Source organism: Baudoinia panamericana (genome assembly GCF_000338955.1).
Source record: "Baudoinia panamericana UAMH 10762 unplaced genomic scaffold BAUCOscaffold_13, whole genome shotgun sequence".
NCBI classification, from domain to species: Eukaryota; Fungi; Ascomycota; class Dothideomycetes; order Mycosphaerellales; family Teratosphaeriaceae; genus Baudoinia; species Baudoinia panamericana.
In genome coordinates, this window is record NW_006911269.1 from 222,550 (window position 1) to 241,786 (window position 19,237).

Genomic DNA, 19,237 nt, shown 5'->3' on the forward strand with positions numbered 1-19,237 from the left:
CCTACTGTTCATTCGAGTGTTGAGGTTTCAGAGTAAGTCACCCAAGTCAAGGTTGCGCGTGAAAACTCAATCCGAGAGACGCTGCAGTGACATGCGGACGGGCTTGTAAGGAATGCGGTCACCGTGGAGCATTCAGCAGCCCTGTTGTCAGTAGTACGTGTTGGGCTTATGCTCCATCAAAGGCTCAGACGATACACTGCTTGCTGAGTAGTCCTTCGCCTGCTCAGCCTCCTTTCTCACGGCCGCGAAAGCGTACGTAAAGACATCGCAAGTGTTGCCGTGAGCCGTGTGGTGAAGTCGGCAGCATTGAACCGTAACAGCGAGCATCTCAGGAACAGGCGGCAGCATTCTGCATAACTCGTTTCGGCCGAACACAATATCGTGCTCTGCCATGACGCTTGGCTGCAGGAAGTGGCTTGCTTAGGCCTTGGAGAACGTCGGCCTTCCGCGGCACCGCTTGCCCACAGAAGTTCCCACACAGCTTCCGTGCCTGCCACTTCCGCCAATCAACGTGTGGTAAGGCCAACGTTCACTGTGCCTCGATCGGGTCTTGGCAAGATCCGAAACGAAAGAGGGCTGTGCAGTGTAGCGACACCCGGCCGGAACCCGTCTCACCCAAACCTGTGTCCTCTGCGTGTATTCTCCCTTTCGCTCACTCCATCATCAATCTTCCATCAACAACATCGACCCCTTCATCTGCACGGGAGAGGGTAGTCACTCGCTGTATCGCAGATCGTGATATTAAGGCAGGAACGAAGGGCTGCTTGGACTGTTATCGGAGGAAACAAGAGGCCGCGTCAGCAAGCGACCACGCCTTGGAGTGGAGGCTGAGGATAGCAGGCACCCAGATTGTGCGACTCCAAGTACCGCACAACTGCAGTCTGAAACACTGAGGAGCCATTGAGTCCACTTTCGCCACGTACTTCGACGGGAACCGCTCGGATCTTACCGCTATGAGCACCACGGCACTGAAACAGGAGCACTTCGACATGGACTCCTTCTTCGACTTCAACCAAAGCACTACCCAACAATCTCCAATGACCGCTTCATCATCGTCAAGGCTGGACGCTATGTCTCCATTCGATAAGTCTGAGGAGAGGCTACAGTTCAACGGCCCAAGTCATGACTACAACCAATACAAGCAGCAAGTTGGCGTGGCAGTCGGGAGCATGGCAAACCTGCCGCCCATGAGTCAGCCTCAGATGGAGTATGGCTTCAACTCCGGCGTCGGTGACGTGGGCTTTGATGGTGGCTTCGGCGGATGGTCTTCGGGTATTGACATTGATGCCGACATGACCATGGACTTCAACAACCCTCAGTCTTCCATGCCCGCAATGTTCTTCCCACCACCGGGCACCGACAGTCCATCCGACAACTTCATCAACCCAAATACCATTGGCGTCGCCGACGAGCCAACTAGCAGCGTTGGTCGTCTGTGGCCAGGCATGCACTCTCAACAAGCCCAGCAAGCCGCGATGCAGAAGGCCGCCCAGGCCCAAGCCGTCCAGCAGCGCCAGATGAAATTGCAGGCCCAGCACGCTCAGTATCGTCATGCAAGTCAAAGCTCACAGAGTCAAGCCTCGGTTCAAGGCTCAGCTCAAGACCATGCCAACGCCAAGCGCGTCTCTCAAGTGCCCGAGGTGCACGTTGAGGAGAGCATCTCCCGCCTGTTGAACCAGATGCGTCAGCAAAGCAATGCCTCTGCTGACGACGAGGACTCACCGAACGGCATGCTACCTAGCATTGCTCGCATGAAGAAGGACGAAGAGGAGATGGACGAGGATGAGCGACTTCTGGCGTCTGAGGAAGGCAAGAAGCTTTCCAGCAAGGAGCGCCGCCAGCTTCGTAACAAGGTGTCTGCTCGTGCCTTCCGCTCAAGGAGGAAGGGTATGTCATGCCATTTCACTTCAATTATTGTTGTATCAATGTGTCGCTAACTTATTGTACAGAGTACATTGGCCAGCTTGAAGGTGAACTCGCGCACAAGACTCAAGAGTGCAACGACCTCCGCCAACAGAACGTCGGGCTCTTGCAAGAGAACGACCGCTACCGCGGCCTCATCGAGACACTGCTACGCCACCCAGCATTCCATCCCTTCATCAACGACCTCTCGAAGGATCCATCCGTGTTGGGCATGCCGCAATCACAGATGCAGGCGCCGCCGCAGCAACCGGCTCCTGTTCAGCAACAACAACCTCAACCTCAACAGCAGCCTCGGCAACAACAGAACTCCACGCCCCAACAAGACGTCAAGCCCGAATTCCTCAACTGGGATGCATCGCAGCTGGAGATCCCACAACAGCAACAACAGCAACCACAACCACAGCAAAACCAACAAGTCGGCCTCGCCATGATCCCGGAAGAAAACTTCAGCAAGCTCAACCTCAACGGCTTCGCACGACCTCCGATGAACTTCAACGCGTTCAGCAATGTTAGTGCTTACGCTGTCACCGAGGTTCCAGCCGGTCCGGATCCAATCGACTTACTTGCTGCCTCGACCACTCGCCTGCCTGCCTATGACTCTGCTGCTACTGCTCCTTCGACCTGCGATATGACTCTGCTACTTGCGAAGTTGGACGGTGCTGCGAGGAGGCTTACGGCAACATAATGTACCTACCAAGTTTGGTATGATGGAGTTTCGTGAAGCTATGTTTCTCGTTCGACTTAGCGTTTACTCCATAGGATGTATGTCGATCTTCTCGGACGAGTCAATCAGAGCGTGCATCTTACTCCACTTGCTCCTCCCAACACAGTAGCCGTCCTTTTTTGCCTCAATCGTTCCAACAGCTCGTAGGCTTGCGACCTTCCTGCCATCGCCACTTTGTAACAAGCTCACGATCTCTCGGAAAAGGCCATCAAGCTAAAATCCCTCCATGGGATGCAGTGTGGCTCACCGCATGTGCATCGATTGCGTAAGGTATACTACTTCTTTAGGCTCCTCTTAAGGTACCAGCGCATTGCGCATTGATGTTGCATCAGACGTCATCAGTTCGTCTAAACCTGCGTATCAACGATGGCGGCAGTAGATATGCCGACTCGGGAGTCACTGGACGTCGTGATTGTGAGTAATCGGCGCAAGACTACATGTACGATCCCCGTACAATGTTCATTTCACTCAGAATTAGGTAGGCGGCTCCATTGCCGGCCTCATGCTGGAGATCCTGCTCAAACGTCGAGGCCACAATGCACGCATCCTCGAACGAGCGGTGCACGATGAACGCGAAGCCCAAGCCGCGGGAATCGCCATGGCCGCTCACCTCCAACGCTTCTTCGACGAGCATGATCGCTGAGCGCACGTACCCGTTCACGGTGAAGGACGAGGCATTCGTTTTTCTACATCATGACACTCTGGAAGCGGCGAAGGTGGTTCCTTACTCGGGCCGGATGGCGACGTGGGACGGGGTGTATTACCGTCTACGAGCGAACGTTGACGGGCTGAGAAGCGAATATGGCCGAAACCCGCCGGACTTGACGAGTGATAGCGGCACGGGCGTGTACGAACATGCGCGGTGTGTGGTGAGCGTTGTAGAAAGTGGAAGGCGACTTGTGGTTGAGTCGCAGGACCATCGAACTGACGAGCGATGCATTCACGAGGCCGACATAGTTGTGGCGGCTGAGAGTAGCCATTCGGCTTTACGCGGTCTGTTCGAGCCGGTCACTGTCCGCGAGTATCAGGGCTACGTGTTATGGCGTGGCACCGCGCCCGTTACTGCCATGTTACCTTAAGAGCATTCGGGGCCGAGCGTGCGTGTACGAAGGCAGATGCACGTACATAACGCTTTTCAACGTCCCTGGTGACTTCCGCGCGCTCGAAAAGGACCAACAACACATCAATTTCGGCTGGTACACCTGGCCGGCTTCCCGGAAACATATCGACGAGATCATGACCAATATCAAAGGCCATAGGCACCGCCAGACTTGGCCAAAGGGTAAGATGAGGCCAGAAGTCTGGCGGGCGCAAATAGAGCTAGTCAAGAAGGCCCTTCACCCTGATTTGGCGGAATTGATGGGTATGATAGAGAAGCCTTTCGTGGCTCTCGTGACGGATACGACGGCAAGGAAAAGCGAGGTATCTGCATGCTCGGCTGTTCTTCGTGTGCGCCGCTCTCATGCAGCTACAGCCCAATTATGGTCAAGGCAGCGATCCCGTGGCGCTGGACTGTATGAGGCTGGCCGATGTCCCTGTTGGCAAGCTGAGCGCGCAGGAGTGGGAAGAAGAGGGATGGGCGGAAAGGGAGAGAGTGAGACTCTTCACCAAGGTCTTCACGGCGCCGAATACCAACGGATGCTGGGGACGTGCGGTCGCCATTGCCAGATGGAAGCTCTGTCTTTGGCGGCAGAGCTTGTGGGCTGTATGGACACACGTGTGGTAACGAAGGGCGGGTTTGACCAAGGCGAAAGCAATGTTGGGACGTGAATTCCATCATTCGACAGAAGGAGGGCTCCGTTGCTACTCCCGTAACGTAGACGTTCGTCCTGGAGTCAGCGACGTGTCTCCCGAAAGACGGACGGACTAGCATTCTCTTTCAAACAACGTCTTCGGCTTCTAAAGGTTATATTCTTTTACTCTGCTTATTCTGGAAGTCGGCATGCCATGCCAACGCAGGCCCATTTAATGTAGGTGGCGCAGGGCTCGGTGCGCTCCGCCAGCCACGCAATCGGCTTGTCGCCAAGTGGATCGCTCAGGTGCTATTCTTTGACACAAAGATCTCATCGACCTCACCTCAATGTAGTGCATGTTCAAAGTGGCGATGCTCGCCTCCGTCTTTCCATGCTCTATGACTTTTGTGTAACTTCTTTCCACATTCACTCTGATACCCATTAGCTTGCGACTTTCTGCATCACTGTACCGTTCTACGTTCATACCGGGAGCAGCAACAATGTTCAAACTCCTATACACCCTTGCGGCGCTCATCTGCTCTGTCACTGCTCAACAGACGCCGCCCGGTTACGGCGCTGCAGGCTCGACACTGTCATCAGCATCAGCATCTGCACTAGCATCAGCATCAGCATCTCCTCGATCTAGCTCCGGGTCTGCGACCAACTCCGCCAGCTACCCAACAAGGACACTCTTTCTCCCGCTCAGCAATCTCGGCAACATCGCTGCCTCAATAGTGACTGCAGCGCCGGACTCCACCGTCTATGGCTTAGCATGTTTGCACGTTACACCTAGCATCTGTCCCTACAACGCCTCCGTTCTCATCACCGAGGGTCCAAGCACGCTCATCTACACGGAGACGTTCGACTCGTAAGTACCCTTAGATCCAGGGTCTAGAGCAAGTTACTCATAGGAAATTTAGGAGCGGAGCAGCCTCACCTACTCGAGGACCCATCCTCATCAACTGCACTATGTCCGGCAATCCTAGCGTCACGCAGGCCGTATGCGCAGGAGCAACATCTCTAACCGGGCTGGGCAGTGTTCAATCGACATCAACTCTGTCTGGTGCACAGCTCACTTACGGTACGATCACGATCACTGCTGGAGCGGAGAAGCTCTCGAACGTTGCGACGCAGACTGCAAGTTCGAACCGAGCAAGCTCCACTTCATCCGGCGGAGCGGCACCAATGGCGACTATGGCAGGCTGGCTTGCCGGTGGCGCTGTCGGTGCAGTGGCACTTGCGGTTCTGTAGAGACAGTATATAAGGCGCAATAAGTGCTCAAAACCGACGTTCCAAGCCATGATCCTAAGCGCACGGTTTTGCCTAAAGGATGCACATATATTCAGGTGACGTCGATTGAGAATATGGAGTCCCTTCGTTGTGACATTGGAGCTATACTTGTCTGTCATGCACGTGCTAATGTGGTAAATGCGTGACTTCCAAATCCGGAATGATTTTGGCACATGGATTGACCTACAGCACGACTCTTACTGCTCGCGGATCTTTCCTCGGCCCCAAGCGCAAATTCAACGCTCTCAAGGCTCTCACCGCAATAGAGCTCGACTGTAGGCCTGATTGCAGCCGATCAGGCCTTCTCGGCACTCGCTTTCCAACAGGACCGTGAACAACCCTTTCGCCACGTCACTGTTCAACACATCCTCGACTCTACCGCTCAACGCAGTCCAGCTTCTCTGCCTCCGCAAAGCGCTCTGGACAGCTTACTACATCGAGACCCAGTACAGCTACGTCCGGGATGTCCTCGCATTCTGCATCCCTACCCTAGCCTACATCACCTTCCGGATTAGCTCCCCAAGCGGTGCGCAAGCCACGTTCAACAGCGCAAACAAACGTGCCACATGCTGCGGTGCCGCAGTCGCACGCTACAGCCTCCTTGCCCTCGCCCTCTCGGCGTTTACCACGCACGCCTTCACAACGTTCGTGCTCGATCTCTCAGTCGTCTCAAAGCCGATGTATCCTCCCTTGGTTTGCAGTAGACGTCGACTAGTATCCAGAGCTGAAAGGAGGAAACCCTGGATGATGTCCATTCTCTTCATAGACTCGGAAGGCACGCTCGGCCTTACTATCACGTTGCCTTTCTCTGCCTTGGCTGCGGCCTGTGCCGACAAGTGCCGATCGCTGGTCTAGGATAGCTTTTCATCTTTCGCCGTGGTCAAAACCGTGAAATTAACATGGCTCATGACAAGCATTACCATCATTGACGGCCTGCTGCATGACAGTCTTCTTGTTAAATTCTCTGTTCCGTGCCTTGCACACGCGCTGGGGTTGGCGTAACGACAACGTATGTACTTGCTGCCGGACCACGCTACGCTGCATGCAACGGTACCGAGCCTAAGTAGGCTGACTGGGTACACGGTTGGTCATTCGGATGCATATGCCTGGATGGGGGTGACAGCGGTAGTACGTTGACCTCTAGAAGCGTGCTGACATCGTCTGCAGGCAAGTTGAAGAGGAGGGCATCTTCTCCACATCCGACTGAATGCATGCAAGCAAGCACCGATCCCCGGCGTGGTTCATGTAGCGCCCGCCCTCCTCCTTCCCAGAACCTCCTGCCGTAACCGCTCCCCAGCCGCTTGCGCCTCAATCATCCTCCCAACACCAGTCCGCCAACTCTCTTCAAGCCCCCGCATTTCACCAGCAGCATTACCTTGCACAGCCCTTCTCGCTTGCTCGGTCTCCTCCAGCTCCAGCTTAGCGGCTTCGACATCTCGCTCAAGGCTCCGTAGCTCGTCCTCCAGATTGCTGTTGCTCACTAGCCACGCAGTCTTCCCGAACGTCTCCAACAGGCCGAGATTGACCTCACGACCGCGAAGGTATTCTGCCGAAGCGTAGGCTTGACGCAACGCCGCGCTCCAGGATTCCTTGTCCGAGCCATGCGCCGGCGCTTCCGGCGCGTCGTAGCGTGAGAGATCGATGCCGGTGTCCGCATCCTTTGGTAGTCCGGCACCAAGACGAGTGTACTCCTGCTCGATGAGGTCTGAAGGCTTAGATTTACGAATGGGGGGTAGGGATGGGTGCAGCGCGCTCGTCTGCTCTGGCAGCATTTCTGCTCTAATTAATGCTTCCGCCGCAAGCATGGTTTCCGGACTTGATTCTGGTTCGATCAATGGAAGAGCTGTCATCGCCGGCGGGAGGATTAGAGGCATGTTGACTCCTCCACAGCCAATGCGACTCTGTCATCAACGGTGGGTTTGATGGCGGTGGATATTGGCGGAGACGAAGTGTCAGTCCGCAGTGTGCGCCACCCGTGCTGAAACGTACGTACTGGAGCGTCTGCTCAGGAAAGTTCACTTCACTCGCCATTACACCTACGTACTACGCTGGTACTCCACGGTATCGCAATGGACCTGCACGTATGAGTAGTCGTAAACAGCGGCGGTAGGAATCATCTCACCGTGTGCCTTCTTCGACCGCTCTCCTCAATCACGGTCCCGTTCTCATGCTTTTGAAATGTTTCTCAGTTGTCACTAATTCTCTCCCTTTGAACAATGACTAGGTATGTAACATTAGTACAGCTTTTCAACAAGGGGTATCAACACCGTCTGGCGCCCAAACACAAGCACACTGCAGCATCAGCAGCCGCCATGCCCGCCCAAACGCAAGCCCGACCCAACTTCCACACCACACAAGCACCACACCCGCGCCTACATACTATCACTTAACCATCTCACTTAAGCTTCTCCGCCAACCTCTTCAAAAACCCCTTCTTCTTCTCCGGCGCTTTGCTACTCTCACTAGCCGCACTCCCCGTACTCTTCACGCTCTTCTGACTCTCCGGCGTGCCCTTCTCCCTCATACTGCTCATGCGTCCCATGAAGCTCTGCCTCTTCTCCGGCGTTGAGTTCGTCATGCCGGTGCCGCGGGGTGTGCCGATGGGCTTACCCGCCGTCACAGGCGCTGCAGCCGGAGCGGTCGTGGACTTGCTCTCGGCGGGCGCTTTGCTGCTTTGCACGCCGGTGGTGACCTGTGGCTGCTGGGTCGTCATGTCCGAAGGTCGTGTCATGGGGCTTACGTCTCTGCTCTTCTCGTTCGCGGGAGTTGGGGTGGAGAGCTGAGCGAACTTCTGCGTCGGTGGCACGGCGGGCTCGCTAGCGGGTGCGTTGAGGCCGCTGCTGGTGGTGCCTGCTGCTGCACTATCCGGCGCTGGAGTGCGTGCGGTTGTGGTTCCTGATGCCATGGTACCTGCTGCAGCCGCGGATCCGGACGAGATAGGCTCCTTGTCGTCCATGCTGAGCGCAGCCACGCCAGAAGTCGGATCGGCAAGCTGTGGTGCGCCGCTCGTCGCAGACTTGGTGGTCGAAGTCATCTCCGGACCAGTAGAAGACAAAGCGGCCGCAACGCTTGAAGGAGCCGGCTCACCCGCTTGCTCCGTCTCTGGCACGCGCCTCATCAACTCCTGCTCCATCGCGCTCTTCTCGTGGACAGCCTCCTTGTTCGTAGTCGCCTCCGGAGCCCACTTTGCCTCCTTCTGGCTCGACAGCACTTCCTGTGGCACCTCGTCTGCGACCGTCCGCTCATGGTTCGCCTCCGCCGGTACTTTCACACCCTCACCAACAGCAGTCTGCTGCGGGAGTGCCGAGTCGCTAAATGCAGACGAACCAGTTTGCGGCCGGAACGAGGCACCGCCGAATGAAGGACCAACCGAGCCCTTCTGGTTCATGTTGTTGATGCTGTCCTGCACGCTCTTTGGCAGGAAGGATACTGGATCCCTGCCCGTCGCCTCTGTGGCCTTGTTTCGCGCCATGTAAGCTGCACCGGCTGCAGCAGCGCCCGCGGCCGTCACGCCAGCCGCAGCCATGCCCAATACGCCACCTGTGGATTCGCTCGCCGCCGGCGCTTCAGGAACCTTGCTTTCGAGCTCCTGCTCCATTGCCGACTTCTCTTGCACTGCCGTCGGGTTCGCACTTGCTTCGGGATCCGCGTGAGCTATATGTTGGCTCTCCTCAACTACATGCGGCGGTTGCGCTGTGCCGCGGTTCTCACGTGGCTGCTGACCGGCCATTTGCTGTAGAGTGCTGCCGAGAGCGCCGCCAGATAGCAGGGCCCCAGACACGCCACCCACCGTCGACTCGCTCGTGGCCGGTGCTTCGGGAACTTTGCTTTCAAGCTCCTGCTCCATTGCGGACTTCTCCTGCACTGCCGTCGGGTTCGCACTCGCCTCCGGATCAGCATGCGCAATGTGCTGACTCTCTTCAACTACCGCAGGCGGAGAGGCTCCTGTGCCGCGGCTTTCAAGTGGTTGCTGACCGGCCATTTGCTGTGTAGTGTTGCCGAGAGCGCCGCCAGAGAGCAAGGCTGCAGACACACCACCCGTCGTCGACTCGCTCGTAGCGGGCGCTTCAGGGACCTTACTCTCCAATTCCTGCTCCATCGCCGACTTCTCTTGCAGCGCAGTTGGATTCGCACTCGCTTCAGGGTCAACATGTGCCATGTGTTGGCTCTCTTCCACAACGGGTGGTGGAGACGCTGCTGCGCCGCCGCGAGGTTCAAGTGGCTGCAGTCCAGCGAGTTGCTGCGTAGTGCTGCCGGGGGCGACACTGGAAAGCATCGTCCCAGAGATGGCTGGTGGTGAACTGACAGGGCCGGACTTGTTAGACTCGATTGGCGCAGGCGCATCTGCACCCATGGCCATGCTTGACTCTGGAATCATCGTTCCACCCACCGGGCCAAGACCGCCGAAGATGGACTTGGTTCCAGCCGCCTCGGCCATCTCTGTAGGAGTGAGCGCGGGAGGCAGCACAGGTGCGCCGGAGTCGGGCCGGTTGTAGGAAGCTTCGTCGAGTCGCACAGCGCTGTAGTCGGCATTGCCCGTGAAAGTGCTGGGGTGGGGCACCTTCTCGCCGGGCTGCAGGTGAATGGGGTTGCCGATACCGCCGGTGGCGGGGAGGGGGTTGACGGAAAAGGTTTGCTCGTCGTCTGCCGCGGGTGTCTGTGGGAACGCGCCGGGCGGTGAGCGGGTGTGTTCGAGGGGTTGCGAGCCTGCCATAGCGGTAGTGCTGTATCTAGTCAGCTTCGAACCATCGGCATCGTAGGTAAAGGTGGTTGCTCACGACGCGCCAGGAGCTACTGATGACGTGAATGCGCTCGCAGGGTCGCGTGTTTGCTGGATGTCGCTCGGGTATAGTACGTTGTTAACGTTGCCGGCGTCGTCCGTCTCAGTTTTGGCCGTGTGATCGTGGCTCCAGTTACCGTCGGCCACAAACTGCGGGACCCAAGTTCAGCTTATGCGCTTCATATGACGACACCCTCGGCCTCATAACTACCCGATCTCGTGCCTACCTTATACAGAATCTTCGGAGAATTACTCGGCAACGGCACCGTTTTCTCGTGCAATGTCCCCTTCTTGTCCAGCTTGATCGTCTTGCTCCAGTTGTCAAAAGTGCCCGTCACGTACACCTCCTCCGCCGGGTGCTCCCCTGTGACTGCAGGTTAGCATACGGACTGGACTGGATCCACAAGCAACCAACGCATTCAGGCTGCAGCATTCGACAGCACTTACAGCGAAAGTTATACGACCCCATCGCGAGTGTCAATTAGGATAAGCTTCGTACGCGCAATCGTCTCCTCCCAACAGTATGTACGCAGTGTAGATAACAATTAGGAATTGATAGGAACGAGAGACAAGAGAAGGGTATGATGTCGCGCAATGACGAAGGACAGGTAGACCCAGCACCGGCGAGTGCGAAGAGGCGTTGACGGCGTTCGAGGGAGAGCAGCCTGAAGCGCTTGGCTGGTGTCGCGATGGCCGAAGCGCAGGAGTGGGGTCGAAATGAAACGGCGACTTTGATTAACACACAGAAATAGATCGACACGTCTGGATACTATAAGACACGTACAGCGACAACATCATCACTGGGTAATATATGTTCACTCTTGCCTCGCCACAGAACTTCTAGTCTTCGGTCAACTGCCCGAGACAGCTCGCCATGTGCTGCACGAACAGGCATGGAAACAGCGCGATCTTGCGCACAGATCAACGGCCATGCGCAAGCGTGGCGCCATGCATTCAACGCGGCCGAGGTATCTAGTGAGTGCTGCCTCAGTCAGGCTCATGTCGAGGGACGACAGCAAGCACCCCCTTCGCCACCTTAACCAAGGAGGAGCTCCACTCTCTCAACCGACCAGAAGCTCTCCCCCATTCAACCGACGACGAGCCCCGCCCTCCTTGCATCCATCGCCGCCCTCCTCTCCTCCACACACCTCCCCCTTCCAGCTCTGAAACCCGGAAGCGTGACCTTCTTCTCCTCCTCCTCCACCCCCAACGGCCTCACAATTCCCACACTTCCCGTGCCAATCCTAACCGGCTGGCCCATAATAATACACTCACTAACCCCCTTCACCTCGTCCCTCTTCCCGCCCACCGCCGCATCGAACAGATGATCGGGCGTCTTCTCAAAACTGGCTAGCTGTAGGACACTATCCCTCATCTTACTCAACCCGAATCTCGTGATCCCCAGTACTTCGCCCCGGTACGTCATGACGTCCGCCAACAACTGCATATGTCTGGGATCAATGTCCATCCCTCCCATCACACTCGAGATCTCGGAGATGATGGTGCGACGTGCCGCTTCGATGCCGAGCACGGAGGCGACTTCCATAATGGAGTTGGTGGTCGTGTGCAAGCCGTCGATGCCGGGCGTGGTCATGCAGAGTTTCAGGCCGTAGCCTTCCACAAACACGGAAATGGGCTCGCGGCCGGTGCGGTCGGGTTTATCGTCCTTCTTCAGAATCGCGCGGTGAGCGTCCGGGTAGCCTCGAATAACCACATTCGGTAAACGTCGCTTAAGCTGCTGAATCGTCATGAACAACTCATCCGTCACCGCCGCATCTTCCCCATCCGGCGCAGCAGCCTTGCCCACCGCGCCACGCCGCCGCTTACTCTTCGTCTGGGACGCACTCGGCGTATCGCAAAAGACCCTCAAATGACACCCCCCCACCACTCGGGCCTCCACATTCAGCGTCTTAAACCCCTTATGCCTTTCCACCGCATCTTTAACCTCCGCCATGCCGATCCTCAACCCCAACCCCTCCACGGTGCGCCAATCAATCCGCATATTCAGATAACATCCGCCCACAAACCACACATCCTCCACGTAAGCCACGATATCCTTCAGATACGTCTTCTGGATGATCGCCTTCGCGAACCGGCCCGCAAGCTCCTCGTACCTGCTATCGAGCGCGCACGTGATGACCGGCGTGCTGATCACGCGACTGGCGTTGATGATTTCTTTGATACGCGGCACGCCCTGCGTGATGGACATGCCCGCCACGCCGGCGAAATGGAAAGTCTTGAGCGTCATCTGCGTGCCCGGCTCGCCGATAGACTGCGCGCCGACGGCTCCCACCGCGTGACCGGGTTCGACTTTCGACTTCTCAAACTTGCGCAGGCAGAGTGTGAGGAAGAGCCGGAGCGCCGTTTCCGTGATCTTGAAGCTCGTCGGTAGGCGGCGCAAGTCGCTATTACCGTTGACGCTACCGGTATACTTGGCCTGACTGCTGATGACCGCATTGACCTTCGTGCCAACAAACACCCTCACCGTCTCGAGGAACCCGCGCACGCTCTCCAGCTGATCAACACCCTCGTCACTCGTATCGCCAAACGGCAATTCCCTCCCATCATCCGCAAATCGCACCAACTTCCTCCGCTCCACATCCAACATCTCCGCAACAATATCGCTCGCCTCCTCGCTCATCAGACCTCTCTCACTATTATCCCACGTGCTAGTAACAGCATGCATCCACGTCCGCTCGAAATGGACGGGCTTGGCACTCCCCTCCATATCCAGGGGATCCAGCCCATCATCTCCAAACCGCATCTGCACGACACCTTCACTGCTGTTCCGAACGGTATGGTCATACCTCGCGCTCAAGTCCTCCAAACTCTTCATCAGCCGGCGGGACATATACCCCGTCTCCGCCGTCTTAACAGCCGTATCCACCAACCCTTCTCGGCCGGACATGGCATGAAAGATGAACTCTGTCGGGTTCAGCCCACTGAAGAACGAGTTTACCACGAACCCCTTCGCGGGCGGGTCGCGCGAGTTCTTGCTGAAATGTGGCAAAGTGCGGTCCTGGAATCCATCAAGCACTCGCTTACCTCCGATGATCTGCTGGCCGACCGCGGCAACCATCTGGGAGACGTTAATGTTGCTACCCTTCGACCCGCACTTGGCCATGGTCAATGGCGCGTTAAAGCGCGAGAGTTCGCTGAAGCAAACATTACCGCACTGCTGCCGCACCTCGGACAAGATGCCAGAGATCTGGTTCTCCATCGTCTGCTCCTCGTCGCAACCCGGGTCGCGCTGTAGCTTGCCTTCATTGTACAACTTGATCAGGTGCACGCATTTGGCGTAAGCGGCTTTGACCAGGTTCTCCTTCTCCTCCCTCAGCTTTCCGCTGGGATACACATCCGAGATGCCGATGGAGAAGCCCTGCTCCGTGAGCCAGCGGGCAGAGAGTTTCGCCAGCCGGTTCATGGCCGCGACAGCGTACTCGGGTCCGAAATCGCGCATGATGACGTAGAAGATGCTGTCCTTTTTGCCGTCGCCAATGACGGCTTTGTCCATCGTGCCGCACATGACTTCGCTGTTGCGGACGACGAGGTAGGAGTCGTTGGGTAGAAGATCCGGGGCGGTGTTGCCGAGCGGAGCGGAGTACTGCTTGCCCTTCGCGTCAAGGTTGACGTTGACGGGGTAGCTGGGGTGAGGCTTCATGAGGACGTTCCAGACTTGCTTGCCCGTCCAGAGGCTTTGCGGTTTGAAGATGGCAGGCGGTGGGATCTGCACGTCACGCTGTTCGCCTGTGAGCGGGTCGTCGACGTGCATACCATCGAACATGAAGGTTACGATCTGGCAGAACTGGCGGCGGGTGAAGAAGCGGTCTTTTTGTGAGATAAGGTAGGAGCCTGTGATGAAGTCTTGGATGGCTGCAATGATGGGCGTGCCGTTCTTGGGTGTAGCGAGGTTGTGCTTGACGCCCATTAATTCGATGGCTTCGGTGCGTGCTTCTTCCGTTTGTGGGACGTGCAGGTTCATCTCATCACCGTCGAAGTCGGCATTGTAGGGATTGCAGACACACTCGTTCAGTCTGAATGTCCGCCATGGCCGCACTTTGACCTTGTGGCTCAGAATGGATAGCTTGTGCAGAGAGGGCTGGCGGTTGAAGAGCACAATATCACCGTCTTCTAGGTGCCTCTCGACAACATCGCCAATCTCCAGCCGGTCCACGACTTGCTGAAGCTTGCCATTCTGCTCCATGATCCGAAGCATGATCTTCCGGCCGTCGCGAGCCTTGACGACATGGTTCGCTCCGGGATGTTTCTGCGTGCCTCGCAAGATACGCTTGCGTAGCTTCTCGATATTGTAGGAAGTGACTCGCTCAGGATAGGTCATATGCATCGCCACCCGCACGGGCACCGCTACCTCATCGATACCCAGGTTCGGATCGGGTGAGATGACCGTGCGTCCGGAGAAGTCGACACGCTTGCCTGACAGGTTTCCACGAAAGCGACCCTGTTTGCCCTTCAGACGCTGGCAGAAGCCACGCATCATTCGACCCCACTGGCTATCTCGACCAAGTCCCGGGCAGTTTCCATCTATGTACATAGCCACCTGAACCTGCAAGAACTCCCACATCTCCATCACCTTGGTGATCGGTTGGCCCAGAGTCAGTGCTGCTTTGAGGAGGTTGTTGATCTGTACAATGTCGCCCAGCTTGTTGGTAATGTCGTCTTCCGTGCTGGCTGCGTCCTGCGCGACCGACGGTCTGATAGCCACCGGCGGCGCTGGCACATGCGTCCACACCATGTACTCGGGTCTACCGCCTCTGCTCGGGTCTAAGCCTAGCAGCTCCACATCCATGTCCGGCATCTTCTTGAAGATGTGTAGCACCCTTAGCGGCGTAAGGTCATCCAGCGCACGCCGCATATTCCGCTCAATGTCCGCGCTCGCCTTCTTCGCCTCGGTGAAGCTCTCCTCGAACTCCACCATGGCTTGCGGCTTCTGCTTGCTCTTGGCATTGCTCGAAGTATACTTCGCAAAGCGATGATGCATGATTTTGACCGGATGATGTGCCTGCCGTCTGACGGGTCCGTTGAGACCTGCGCAACGCGGACATACTTTGATCTTCTTGCAGTCGGCGCTAATCTTCTTACAGAGTGCCGCCTTGCGTAGGCTATCAAGGCCCGGCCTGCGCAACTGCCTAAGTGCAACACGCCGTTCCTTCTCCGGTAGCAAGATGCGACTGCAGCCTTTGCATACACAACTCAGCACGTCAACAATCTTTTTCATGTATCCATAATGTAGCGCCGGTAAGGTGAGCTTGACATGACCGAAGTGGCCATTGCACTCTTTCAAGCCCAGTCCGCATGTCTGGCAAAGCGAGTTCTTGCCGCTTGTGCCCAGCTTTTCGTCCAGTGGCCCATGCTTGGTTAGCGGACGACCCTTACCAGTCTCGCGGTCCGCCTCGAGGTCGTATAAGTTCCGGTCGTTGATGTTGACCACCGACTGGGCGACTATATTCTGCGGCGAACAAAGGCCAAACTGCAGCGCGCCGATGCGCTTGGGTGTGGCGGAGACGACTTGCTCTTTGGCGGGAGGCAAATCTGCCTGCTGATCCACATCCATCGCGACTGCCATGGTCTCCTCCTACCCTGCTGCTGTCGTACACCCCACCACTTTGTCTTTCGAAGTTGAAATACATCTCGAGTCATTCACGCCCCGTTTGACTCGTAAAAGTCGATCGGCGCAGGCTAATCGATAAGGCGGATGCGGGGCGAGCTTTGAGTGAGTGCACGGGCGCGTGGCTGCTGCCTGACCTTGCTGACTCCCTGCATAAGGTACGATAGATAGCTAGCAGCTCGCTGATCATCCCCCAAACCCTCCACCTTCTCTAATACTCCGACTGCTCCAACTGCTTACGATTACCTGAGTCGGATGCTGTGACTCAGTCCTCAAAGGCGTCCTCGCTTCCGGTGAAGGAGAAGTTTGGCTCCAGTGGAGGCCGAAGTGTTAATTACATGCTCCAAGCTGCCCCGCCTTCAGCCTGAAGCGTACCACCACACTTGAACTGACCTTCATTCCGTGTCTCCGTCTTCCCTTCCCCGACCTGCTAGCGAGACCATCGCATATTATTGCGAAGGCGAGCGATCAACAGCAGTACGTGCTGTAACTGTGCTAGCATTTCCGTCTAACGAACCAACACCACCACCACCACCACCACCACATCACATCCAACTCCACCCAAGGGTGCGACCTCAGCCTTGCATCTCCCTCAATCGTTATCCAAGCTGAGATGGACGCATTCATCCATCCTACTAGGCGGTCGACAATCAGCACCTACAGCAAGATGTTCCCAACCCTTCCGTGCAACAGCCAGCCCGGCGCGAAGACAACTCAGTGTACGTACCACGCTGCTGAGCTGGCAGAGAAGCTGCCCGTTGCTGACCTCCATCTAGCAAGGCAGATCACTCTCTCGCCCGTCGGTGCAAAAGGTTTAGCTCGTCACATCACCATCTATGCCGGCCTACACCAAACAATTGGTCGTGCCTCCCGCTCGGATTCCAAGTACTCCGGCCCATCAGCGAACAACACCCTCTTTGAGTGCCCCGTCGTCTCCCGTCAGCATGCTGAATTGCGCTACAACCCGTTCAGGCCGGTAGACCAGCAAGTGACGATCATCGACAAGGATAGCATGCATGGCACGTATGTCAACGATGAGCGCCTCGATGCACATTCACCTTGCCCGCTTCGCTCGGGTGACTTGATCCGCTTCGGTGATAAGGTGGTCCGTGCTCATGGTAATACACTCCCACGAACATGCTTTCCAGATATTGTCGATACTGATAATACTTTCCTAGACATCCACGAAGGCGTCGTTGTGCGTTTCGAAATATCCGACAACTCGGCATTTGCGTCGACCAGCCAATCCGCAAGTCAAGTCAAGAGCAAAGGCCGAGGCTATACTGTTCCATCTGATGATGGTAGTGATGTCTCGTCCGATGACGATCTGTCTATTGAGGACTACATGAGGATTCGTCCGCTCACTCCGCCCATTAAGAGCCAGTCACACAATAAGCCTGGCTCGCAAAACGAGCCCATCGACCTGGAGGCCCCTGGCGCGCCAACAGCTGTCATCGAGCTCGATGACGACGATGATCACGAAGCTAGAACGGGTGCTGTCGATCCTCTCACTACTGCGGCGAGGCAACCGAACCATTCGGCGGACGTCATTTGGCCATCTGCGAGCCAGTCCACCACCAAGGCCGGAGCTGAGAATGTGGCGTCCCAGCTCAAGATCGTCAAGGACACCTACGCGGATGACGACGATCACGCTGAGAGTGTTTGCAAGCACAATACCGGGCTTCGCCAGATCCTCAACCATCAATCTCCAGCCACAGCTGACGGCGGGGATGATCATGACGACGCTCCGATACTGAAGAAGGGAGAAGGCACTGCGGATGATGGCGATGCGAACAGCATCGTGTTGTTCGATCATGGTCTGACAGCAGACGGAGAACTCTCACCAAGTGAGGCATCGGATGACTCCCACGATATTTCTGAGGACGAGGACGAGGAAGACGATGACCGCCCCGAAGCGCGGCCATCTCACCGCAGACCGTCGACTGAGCTCGGCTCACCTGCACCGTCAGTGTTTGAAGATTCCGCTGCAGTCGACGCCTATCATGGCTTCGGCTCGCCTTTCGCAAGTAAGCAGGTCCAGCGCGTAGCAGAGGAAGTAATCGTGCCAAGAATTAAGGTAGACGACATCGACAGCGAGCACTGGGCTTCCAAGCCGCAATCAGGGTCGCACAAGCCGGCCACGAAAGCGCAGACTTGGTCGCTGCCCCATTTTAGCGGTCCACTACCCTTCAGCACTGCGCCGTCTCAGCCACGCTACGACCCTGTGCGCGCCTCACTCTATACGACCAGTCCACCGCCACAAATGCATCAACCACGTGCGCCAGCGAGTGCAAGCACCGAGCTGCCGAGGAACAGTCGCTGGGACGTACCGGCGCAAACAGTCACTAATTACTCTGACCCACACTACTCGCCCTTGGGTTGTGTTCCACTGCCGAGCGACGTCAACCAACCTCTGCAGACCTTCGGTTACGGTCAGCCTCCCCAGTATTCCTACAGTTCTGACGTGAGCCGGCCACCGTACGTAAACAAGGCTTACCTCACGGAAGGACTGCAAGACAGTTGGAATCGTTCCGAGTTGGCTCCGCTTCAGAGCTCGCCCTCCGCCAATTGCATCCCCACTTTCTCCGCCAGAAACCCCATGGCACACGCTGATGCACTCTCAAGCTCGCCGGCAGCACATGCATCCATCCGAATGCACTCTTCGAACGCTACGGAGGCACCGGTCAATGAGATCTCCGGCGATCTAGATGCTGAAGATCGGCCAACTCTCTCGCAGGGCAGCAGTCTTCTTGTCAAGCTGGCTACGCTGAAGACGACTGCGGGCACTAAGCGCAAGGCTGCCGAGATATCTGGTAACGGCATCGAGAACGTTACCGAATCGCAGTGGGAAGACTTGTACCAGACTTTCACCAGGGGCTATACAGCGGCCCAAGCATTCGCATCGAAGCAAGATCCCATCGACATAGCTCGAGCGACAGTCGCTAGCAGGCAGGAGGAGCGCGCGGCTCTGAGAAGTGCAATAATGACCTGGCCTGTAAGGAGGCGCAAACTCCTGAACGGTGTCGCCAAGGTTGTCGGAGGAGTTGTCGGTGGCGCTGCGGTGGGCAGTGCGGCTACGGTGGCTTTCTTGACCAGTCCGTATGCGCAGCAGTTGATTGAGTGGTTAGGTTGAGCAGATTTAGAGGCGTTCAAGGCGGAGG

The 19,237-nt window shown here is 56.7% G+C and overlaps 9 protein-coding genes across 9 annotated transcripts; 5 read left to right on the forward strand and 4 right to left on the reverse strand.

Moving 5' to 3' along the window:
* Positions 1–20: 20 nt before the first annotated feature.
* On the reverse strand, positions 21–433 carry BAUCODRAFT_276563 (uncharacterized protein). The gene has a single exon (XM_007682418.1). It carries the CDS (start codon positions 391–393, stop codon positions 148–150), a length of 246 nt encoding a protein of 81 aa, XP_007680608.1. The 5' UTR covers positions 394–433; the 3' UTR covers positions 21–147.
* A 425-nt stretch (positions 434–858) lies between these two features.
* BAUCODRAFT_276951 (uncharacterized protein) lies at positions 859–2,769 on the forward strand. Its single transcript, XM_007682419.1, has 3 exons — positions 859–1,887; positions 1,950–2,184; positions 2,303–2,769. Exons 1-3 carry the CDS (start codon positions 954–956, stop codon positions 2,352–2,354), a joined length of 1,221 nt encoding a protein of 406 aa, XP_007680609.1. The 5' UTR covers positions 859–953; the 3' UTR covers positions 2,355–2,769.
* Positions 2,770–3,183: 414 nt separating this feature from the next.
* Positions 3,184–3,726, forward strand: BAUCODRAFT_27474 (uncharacterized protein; the record flags this gene model as incomplete). The annotated part of the gene is made up of 1 exon (XM_007682106.1): positions 3,184–3,726. One exon carries the CDS (start codon positions 3,184–3,186, stop codon positions 3,724–3,726), a length of 543 nt encoding a protein of 180 aa, XP_007680296.1.
* Positions 3,727–4,703: 977 nt separating this feature from the next.
* On the forward strand, positions 4,704–5,713 carry BAUCODRAFT_159884 (uncharacterized protein). The gene is made up of 2 exons (XM_007682420.1): positions 4,704–5,248; positions 5,301–5,713. Exons 1-2 carry the CDS (start codon positions 4,881–4,883, stop codon positions 5,629–5,631), a joined length of 699 nt encoding a protein of 232 aa, XP_007680610.1. The 5' UTR covers positions 4,704–4,880; the 3' UTR covers positions 5,632–5,713.
* A 117-nt stretch (positions 5,714–5,830) lies between these two features.
* BAUCODRAFT_27476 (uncharacterized protein) lies at positions 5,831–6,525 on the forward strand (the record flags this gene model as incomplete). Its single annotated transcript, XM_007682107.1, has 2 exons — positions 5,831–5,945; positions 6,062–6,525. 2 exons carry the CDS (start codon positions 5,831–5,833, stop codon positions 6,523–6,525), a joined length of 579 nt encoding a protein of 192 aa, XP_007680297.1.
* A 147-nt stretch (positions 6,526–6,672) lies between these two features.
* On the reverse strand, positions 6,673–7,856 carry BAUCODRAFT_276941 (uncharacterized protein). The gene is made up of 3 exons (XM_007682421.1): positions 7,793–7,856; positions 7,715–7,745; positions 6,673–7,662 (listed from the first exon to the last, which is right to left on the reverse strand). Exon 3 carries the CDS (start codon positions 7,542–7,544, stop codon positions 6,912–6,914), a length of 633 nt encoding a protein of 210 aa, XP_007680611.1. The 5' UTR covers positions 7,545–7,662; positions 7,715–7,745; positions 7,793–7,856; the 3' UTR covers positions 6,673–6,911.
* BAUCODRAFT_276847 (carbohydrate-binding module family 48 protein) lies at positions 7,855–11,228 on the reverse strand. Its single transcript, XM_007682422.1, has 4 exons — positions 10,898–11,228; positions 10,678–10,814; positions 10,449–10,600; positions 7,855–10,394 (listed from the first exon to the last, which is right to left on the reverse strand). Exons 1-4 carry the CDS (start codon positions 10,917–10,919, stop codon positions 8,066–8,068), a joined length of 2,640 nt encoding a protein of 879 aa, XP_007680612.1. The 5' UTR covers positions 10,920–11,228; the 3' UTR covers positions 7,855–8,065.
* A 309-nt stretch (positions 11,229–11,537) lies between these two features.
* On the reverse strand, positions 11,538–16,022 carry BAUCODRAFT_78328 (uncharacterized protein; the record flags this gene model as incomplete). The annotated part of the gene is made up of 2 exons (XM_007682316.1): positions 11,538–12,226; positions 12,278–16,022. 2 exons carry the CDS (start codon positions 16,020–16,022, stop codon positions 11,538–11,540), a joined length of 4,434 nt encoding a protein of 1,477 aa, XP_007680506.1.
* A 667-nt stretch (positions 16,023–16,689) lies between these two features.
* Positions 16,690–19,209, forward strand: BAUCODRAFT_126141 (uncharacterized protein; the record flags this gene model as incomplete). The annotated part of the gene is made up of 3 exons (XM_007682423.1): positions 16,690–16,795; positions 16,853–17,194; positions 17,255–19,209. The coding sequence occupies 3 exons, from the start codon at positions 16,690–16,692 to the stop codon at positions 19,207–19,209; spliced, it is 2,403 nt and encodes an 800-aa protein (XP_007680613.1).
* Positions 19,210–19,237: the final 28 nt, after the last annotated feature.

What these genes read in the sequence shown, in the direction of transcription:
- BAUCODRAFT_276847 (XM_007682422.1), bottom strand. Translation starts at nt 10,919, where the DNA reads ATGGGGTCGTATAACTTTCGCT. An exon ending in CTCCGAAGATTCTGTATAAG is followed by an intron (nt 10,601 to 10,677) that starts GTAGGCACGAGA and finishes TGGGTCCCGCAG; the next exon opens with TTTGTGGCCGACGGTAACTG. An exon ending in TCAGTAGCTCCTGGCGCGTC is followed by an intron (nt 10,395 to 10,448) that starts GTGAGCAACCAC and finishes GACTAGATACAG; the next exon opens with CACTACCGCTATGGCAGGCT.
- BAUCODRAFT_276563 (XM_007682418.1), bottom strand. Translation starts at nt 393, where the DNA reads ATGGCAGAGCACGATATTGTGTTCGGCCGAAACGAGTTATGCAGAATG.
- BAUCODRAFT_159884 (XM_007682420.1), top strand. Translation starts at nt 4,881, where the DNA reads ATGTTCAAACTCCTATACACCCTTGCGGCGCTCATCTGCTCTGTCACT. An exon ending in TACACGGAGACGTTCGACTC is followed by an intron (nt 5,249 to 5,300) that starts GTAAGTACCCTT and finishes TAGGAAATTTAG; the next exon opens with GAGCGGAGCAGCCTCACCTA.
- BAUCODRAFT_276951 (XM_007682419.1), top strand. Translation starts at nt 954, where the DNA reads ATGAGCACCACGGCACTGAAACAGGAGCACTTCGACATGGACTCCTTC. An exon ending in CTTCCGCTCAAGGAGGAAGG is followed by an intron (nt 1,888 to 1,949) that starts GTATGTCATGCC and finishes CTTATTGTACAG; the next exon opens with AGTACATTGGCCAGCTTGAA. An exon ending in CAGCAACCGGCTCCTGTTCA is followed by an intron (nt 2,185 to 2,302) that starts GCAACAACAACC and finishes ATCCCACAACAG; the next exon opens with CAACAACAGCAACCACAACC.
- BAUCODRAFT_276941 (XM_007682421.1), bottom strand. Translation starts at nt 7,544, where the DNA reads ATGCCTCTAATCCTCCCGCCGGCGATGACAGCTCTTCCATTGATCGAA.